At 38.9% G+C, this 7,709-nt stretch overlaps 2 protein-coding genes across 2 annotated transcripts; both read right to left on the minus strand.

Moving 5' to 3' along the window:
• Positions 1 to 1,613: 1,613 nt before the first annotated feature.
• Positions 1,614 to 2,698, minus strand: LOC105038305 (NDR1/HIN1-like protein 10). The gene has a single exon (XM_010914069.4). The coding sequence runs from the start codon at positions 2,391 to 2,393 to the stop codon at positions 1,809 to 1,811; it is 585 nt and encodes a 194-aa protein (XP_010912371.1). The 5' UTR covers positions 2,394 to 2,698; the 3' UTR covers positions 1,614 to 1,808.
• A 3,352-nt stretch (positions 2,699 to 6,050) lies between these two features.
• On the minus strand, positions 6,051 to 7,041 carry LOC105038306 (NDR1/HIN1-like protein 1). The gene has a single exon (XM_010914070.4). The coding sequence runs from the start codon at positions 6,888 to 6,890 to the stop codon at positions 6,255 to 6,257; it is 636 nt and encodes a 211-aa protein (XP_010912372.1). The 5' UTR covers positions 6,891 to 7,041; the 3' UTR covers positions 6,051 to 6,254.
• Positions 7,042 to 7,709: the final 668 nt, after the last annotated feature.

Consider the following 7,709-nt stretch of genomic DNA (forward strand, 5'->3'; position numbering starts at 1 on the left):
TGGGGTTTCACCATGCTTCACGTGCAAGATTTAAAGGTATTTGAAAAAAAATTTAATTAGAATTTCTCATGCTTGTAGCCTTTGAGTACTCAATATTGTTTTCTAAGAACTTAAAAATAATCATCCTTTATTGTTTTGACAGCTTGATTATTTTTATTTTTATTTTTATTTTTATTTTATTTTTTTTGAGGGAAAGAAGCGGCATTGCCGGTTAGATTGTTAAAGAAAGATTCAATTAAAAAAATTACATACCTTTTTTTAGAAAAATATCATAAATATAATGTTCCTAAAGTTAATCCTCATTGATATTCCTAGTTTCAAAAACATTTCTACTGATCTAAATGCCTCTGTAGCACCAGCAATATCGGCAAAGTTAACTGCCAAAGTGGATTGCCAATAGGATTGATTAGATGAAGAGAGCTTTTCTTTGGAAAGAACAAGAGAGTGTAAATAGCTTTAACTATTTTGTGAATTGGAGCATAGTCTGTGGATCTAAACAGGAAGTAGGACTTGATATAAACAACATTAAAAGAATGAACTTAGCACTATTAACTAAATGGGTATAGAAATTATTGGCTGGTATTGGATCTTTTTGGAGGAACTAGATTGGTAGAAATAGCGTTGTTAAACTATCTTCCATTTAGAAGAATATCTGTAAGAGCCCCTTAGCCTTTTGAAATTGCACATGCTTCGAGTGTAGAATGGTAATCATACTGGATTTTAGGAGGATACTTGGGTTAATACCATAACTTTTGTGCATCCTTTTGATGACTTGCATATTCTTATGTACTAAAAGAGGATGTATCTATTGTTTCCCAATGAAGTTGAAGAATGCTTTTGTGAAAAATTTCTCTTCATAGACTTTTATCCTAGCTCCAAACATCTCAATTGCAAATCAAGCTAGATCTCCTTTCCATGATCAGACCATCACAAATTGCTAATATTGCCGTCTAAAAGCTAATATAGCATGGCTCTTTCATAGTTCACTCTTACTATGAATTTCTTAATGATGATGAATTTATTTGCTCTTTATTATAAAGTCATCTAAAAGACAGCAATTCTAGAGAAGATTGAGACCTTGAAGAATAAATCATATATAAGTGAAGTCCTTGTTAAGAAGGGATAGACCGTAAGTATAGGCTGCCTTCATTGTTTGTATAATGTGGAGTGTATTTTTCACATTTTTATTAGATGATCATTTACTAAGTGGATATGGACTACTTTAAAAGCTTGTCTATAGCCACCTAATCTTCACCCTTTGTGGACTTTTTAGAGGAAAAGGCGTATTCAATCAATGTTAGGAAAAACATGGGATCAATAATTGAAATCAATATTTTAGCATGTTTTGGCTCAAGTGAAAGAAAAGAATCTTTCTTTGTTGGCGAGCACCCATAGTTCTGGTCATTGAAAGGGCACTTCACTCTTTTTATCTTTGGGAGCACTTAGGTTGGAGAAAAATGATTAGCTCTTGGCACTTGGGGTAGGAGAATATATGTAACGTAATATGGCAACGTGGCGGTCTTTAATTGGCTAACCTCTCAGCGAGGATGGATGTGCCTGTAGTGCCGTCACCAAGTAACCCTCCTTCACCAGCCACATGGACTAGAACTAGGTCACTAAGACGACTCCGTTGAGTCAATATTTATCAATTCGTACAAAGCCATCACGCGTCTACTTCCAGGAAAACCGCATCGCAGGGGGGAAAAAAAAAAAAAAATACATAAAATGCCATAAAACAAAAACTAATACCACTAACGATAACAATTAAGGAATCCATCAAAAAAAAAAAAATCCACATCACAGGGCCATCAGTAGCGCACATGGCACTTGGTGTCTTCAAACGGTTCGGAGCTCCCCGGCGCCGGAATCTTCACCATGCACTGAATCCGGGTCTTGATATGCCGGGTCTTGATGAACCAAACCTTCAACCGGATCTTAGCGTAGCCCTTTACCTCTATGTAGAAGAATCCCTCACCCTTCTCCCTCTTAAAGGTGGCGGCCGCCGTTGGAAGGGCCGGCGACCGGCCATCGAAGGCCGGGTGCAGCACGGTGGTGTTCTTGGTATGCTGGTAGAAGGTGGGGAGTGGGGTGGTGTTTAGCTGCGATCCGTTGTATGAGGCGGTGGCCTCGATGCGGTCGTAGTAGATGCCGATCCTCCGGTTGGGGTTGCGAATGTTGAGGTCGAGAGAGAGGTTGTATTGTAGGCTGGATTCGTCGGCGGCGAGGTCAAAGCGGGACAGAGAAGCGGTGGTGATGTAGGCCTTGAACCTGTGGGGGCGGAATATGAGCCAGAAGGAGAAGATCGAAAGGCCCACAAAAACGAAGAGTTTGAAGAGGGCTTTACAGAGGCAGCACGACCCACTGTTTGTCCTTTCTTCGTTTCGATAAGCCATTTGGTGAGGACTGTTTTCTCTTTTTTTTCCTTCTATTTCGTGGTTTTCTTGGGGAGGGGGGTTTGGGTTTGGGAAGGGGAGGGAGCTAAGGTGGTTTATCTATAAAGAGAGAGGTTTAGGGAAAGGGGAGGGTGAGAGGAAAGAGAGAGAGGTTGGGTTTGGGAAGGGAATGGAGCTAAGGTGGTTTGTCTATAGAGAGCTTCAGGGAAAGGGGAGGGTGAGAGGTGTGGATGTTTGGGATTAGGAAAGGGTAGGAAGCTAAGGTGGTTTGTCAATGAAAGAGTGGTTTAGGGAAAAGGGAGGGTGAGGAGTGAGGAAGCTTCGAATCAAGTCCGAAGCTTTTGTTGTGGAAATGGGCCAAAGCGTGTGGATAACGCGTTAAGACTTGGCTGAATGCTTGATCTTGTCCACCTACAGAAAAAACTAGCTCGGGAGGCATCAGCAAGGTTTCACAGGAATGAAATAAAATATAATAAAGTAAAATAAATTAACATACAATAAGAAAGAGGTAAAAGGAAAAGAACGAGGTTTGGAAATGCGCTGGTTTGGTTGGATCCGTCTCTGACTCAATTGGATACCCAAACTTGCGTAATCCCAATATGCGTTACTATTTACCATGGTCCTCCCTGAGATTGGAATCAACTAGTTTTGTTCATAGAATTGCAAAAGTTTGATTTTTTTCTTTGAACGTAGTGTTGACATTTGATCGGTGGCCCATTAGCATTTTGAAGAGATGCTTTCAGGCTTGAAGTTGTTAAATTTGACTGTAGAGCAGATCATAGACCAAGCCTGGGGCTTAAACTATATTTATTTTTAATTAAATTTCAAACAAAATTTATTTAAAATATCATATTTTCTATCTAGTCCGGCTCATGATTATCATAGTAGCGCAGCATGGCCCAGATAGCACTGTTGGGCTTTTGTCCTGGGGTTGCCTAAAAAGATAAGAGAAATTCTTTGTGCCCGTTCCTATTGGTCTGCGTGACTACACTTTCCAACATCCATTAATACACTCATTAAATGCTTACAGATCTATTTTTTTGATTTAAAATATTTTATTATTTTAAAAAAATTATAATACCCTATAGTCTCACATCTTTTGACGACATTCTGAAGCCTATTATTGTTTTCTGAAAATAAAAAGTCATGAGAGGAGAACGATTTTTTTATCATTAAAAATTATCATTTTAATTTGATAATTTTTAATGATAAAAATATTTTTCTCTTTTATATTTTTTATTTTTAAAAAATTATATTATGTTTTAAATCACCGGATGACATAATTTTTCAGAACAGAAAAATATTTTTATCATTCAAAATTTTAAATCAAAAAATAAAATTATAAATATTTAATAAATATATTTAATGAGCATTGAAAAGTATGATTATGTGGATCGATCATATAAAAAATTGCGACATTAGATTTTTTACACCGCCCCAGTGCACAAAATATTTCTCAGGAAGATAAAAATATTAGGCCCCACGAAGTATTCGCGCGATTGCCTACTGATAACCAAAGGTCCAAAAGGGCCCTAGGTGGTCACCACATAACTTAGTGATGAAACCACCAAGGCCTTCATCAACCTTCTCAACAAGCTATCAACATCGTAGCGATTGATTCGGAAAAGCAATGCATCCTTGCACAAGGTCTTTTGCATTATAATAATAGAAATGTATTTTTTTTTTGACTATTCATAACAAGTAAGTATATAGTTTTTCTAATATGAAACTTTCTAGAGCCTATTTCAATTCTTTCTTTTATTCATCTTGGTCGATATTTAATAGACCTTTTTAAATCTACAAGAATAAGCTTACGTGTATTTTTTTTTCCCTTTTTTCTTGGAGGAAAGTTTGCATCTTTTTATTTAATTTATTGCAGAATTAGATTATGTTTATATAACTCAAATGATATCTTATTCAATCAAAGGTTAATTGCAAATTATGGAGTAGTATTGGACCACCAAGCATGTCAATGAACGAAGTAATTACTTACACATCTTGTATTCCTTTGTTTTGTAGCAAGTCAAAAGGTCTATTAAAGTAAGCTAGCAGATTCTTGTGTCATGGAAAATCATATAAATAAATATTAAAAGCCTTTTTTTTTTTTTTAAGGTTTTTACCTTTATGGTTTACTGGGTCATAGGTCTCACGCAAAGAATAAATGTAATGTATTCCAATGATAATACTTTTTTTTAGACAAAAATGTGTTCCCCATAACTTCATTTCATGATATAAGAAATGAATATTCAAAATTACATAGAATTAGAAGGAGATGTAAAACAATCCAAATCAGATTTATAGGAGGACCTCAGTTCAATCATGGATATTCCTCAAAAAGAGAGCAAACCGACATCTAATTTTGGTACAAGTTTAGTGCCACAAATCATATACAAAAACCTTGATCAGAGACCAACAAGAGAGAATACATGTCCATATTGTGCAACTTCGGCCCGGCTACGGGCTAAGCCTAAAACACCCCAACCAATCAAGTACCCATTCCAACCCCATGCAGTCTGACCCAACCAGAAAGCGAACCTGCTTAAGCCTTCATGCCAAGCCTGCGAATCTTGTGCAGTTATTGTTCGAATCCGAAAAGCTAGCATTGTTCCCATGATTATTCGTGCTATCAAGTGATGAAACATACATGAGACGAAGCGTCATCAAGCCAGAAATGTTGATTGTGAACATGTTCCCTACCTAGCTATACCATCGAATCAAAATATCATTAAATTTATTGTGTGTCTCTTGCATCTCAAGAGCATCTTAGAGATCATTTGGAGTCATAATCGCATCAATAGACACCACTTTGACAAAGATAAGCCACTACTCGGTGCGTTCTCCTCCCTTTTTTTTCTTTCTTCTCCTTTTTGTAGACATTCTTTAACCTTTATTGCTTGAGATGGCCGATATATAGGTGGATACATATACTCTTAGCTCCTCGCCTTTGTGATGCAATTCCATTTCAAAAAGATAGGTGTCTTTTATGTGTTTTGAAATCTTGGTCTCAGGATCTCTTATCTAGGTATCAGCCATCATTAGCACTGAAATAGCATGGGCAAGACGGAGCTGGCCGACCTTACGTGGCTTTTTTTTACATTCGTTTGGGAAACAGACCAAAACTCTGTTAGGGCAAAGAAATTTTTATTTCCAACTTGTTGCAAGCTCATATAGCTTAAGCACATGGTAAGTTTTAATAGACCCAAAAGAATTTGGTAGAGAATCTGTTTACATTTTAAACCAACTTCCCTGGACTTGGAGCAATTACGTAGCGCAGATGAGGGGTGTGAAAAATTGTCCTGTTATAATCTAGATAATTTGCAGTCAATTTTTATGTGTCTTCACATAGCCCTAGAAGGCCCATCCACATTGGTCGCGACAAACGAAGTGCAGCCATTGGGTTCTGGATGTGTTTTTTAATAAAAAAATAATTGATATTTTTTTTGCACCATGGATCGCATCTTGTTCTCAAAATACTCTTGAGCCTTCTTCTTCTTCTCCTCCTTCTTCTTCTCTCTCTTCCCTTTTTTTTTGGGGGGGTTATGTTGGAGTGGTTTTTTGCGCAATCCAATGGTTGATGTAAAGAAGATGAATGGTTCTTTCCGTAAAAGATATAATCTGAACTACCGTAGCAATTACGCTGGGATGTTGCATGTGCATTCCAGATTTTTTTTATTTTAAATGGGAAATGAAGGAATCACGTAGTCTGCGTCCAGGAAATCATAATTAGACAATCCCCATGACATAATTTCACAATTAACATGCAATTACATGAATACACGTGAACGAAATCTTACCCTCATCTCTCATCGTCCAACCCCAGCAATTCCACACCGTTTCAGAAAACGAGAAACATAAATATTATCATACGTCGACGCTACACGTGGAGATCTGCTGGAACTTGATGACCGGCAGGTCGCCGACGCCCTTCCCGGACTGGGAAGAAAGAAAGGCCGGGCAGGTGACGAAGAGGTCGTAGTGACCGGAGACCCAGGAACCCATCTTCCACCGGATCCGGCCCTCGATCTTGACGTGGACGAGGAGGAAGCCGGACGACTGATCCTGGGAGATGGCCTCGGCGAGGTGGGGCGCCACTGGGACGGAGACGGCGTAGAGGTACGGTGACCAGAGGTCGATGTCGTTCTGGCCCTGGTAAAAGGGAGGGACGGTGGTGGCGGGGGTGATCTGCTGGTACTTATAGGAGGCGAAGACGTCGACGCGGTCGTAGTAGATGCCGACGCGGGCGTTGGGGTTGTGGGTTGAGATGGTTACCTGGATGGTGGAGGAGAGGAGGTTGTCCGGGGAGGAGACGTTGAAGGCGTAGACGGAGGCGTCCTGGAGGTAGAACTTGGGCTTGCTGGGGCGGAGGGCGAGCCAGATGATGAGGATGATGAGGAGGTTCAGTATGATGAAGGCCAGGATCCCGGCCAAGATGCGGTAGACCTTGCCACGTCGTTTGCACCACCCGCCGTGCTGGCCGCAGTCGCTCGGCAATGACATTTGAGCTCGTGGGAGTGGGAGAGATAGAGCAAGAGAAACTAAATGCAGCAGGGGAGTTGGGGTGGGAACGGTGATGCTTGGTCTATAGAAGCTAGGTGTATTTATAATGGTATCTCGTTTCTACCAACCGCAAGCCTTCTCTTAGAAAGAGGGTGGTGGACCTGGTTAGCAGGTTGGAGGATATAAAATATTTTGGATCGAGGGATACAAGGGGATGATAAGTCTATGGGGATTGGAGGCTTTGAGGGAAGGCTGTGACCGCACGGCAAGCGCGGCAGCTCAACTTCGGGGACAAAATATAGGCTCTGAGCGCAAGAGGGTAGAAGATTTTTATTGCAAAGGTGATATCATATTAAATTTATGATCATTAAAATATAAATATTTTTATAAAATTATGATAAATTTGATATGATATTATCATAGCAATAATTTTTTTTATTAAAAAAATATTTTAATAAATATTTTAATTAAATTAATAAAAAATATCACATCAATATTTTGAACTACAACTACTTCTGCATAAATCTTAGGTAATTATTAAAATTTTTTAATTTAAAATATTGATAAAATATTTTTTTCATCCATATTGTTTACCGTCGGTATGAATTATTTTGAGACCTATATAAAGTGATGAATCATGAAATTTAGAGTGGATGATCCAACAGTCGATCCGTGCGAAAGAAATTGAATCCTTCTCCTATGCGAATCATGAAATTTGGAGCGGATGATCCAACAGTCGACTCGTGCGAAGGAAATTGAATCCTTCTCCTACGTGAAAGATGCAACCCTGCTCCCAAAATATAATATAATGTAAGAAGA

The sequence above is a fragment of the Elaeis guineensis genome, chromosome 1 (assembly GCF_000442705.2).
Source record: "Elaeis guineensis isolate ETL-2024a chromosome 1, EG11, whole genome shotgun sequence".
In the NCBI taxonomy this organism is placed as follows: Eukaryota; Viridiplantae; Streptophyta; class Magnoliopsida; order Arecales; family Arecaceae; genus Elaeis; species Elaeis guineensis.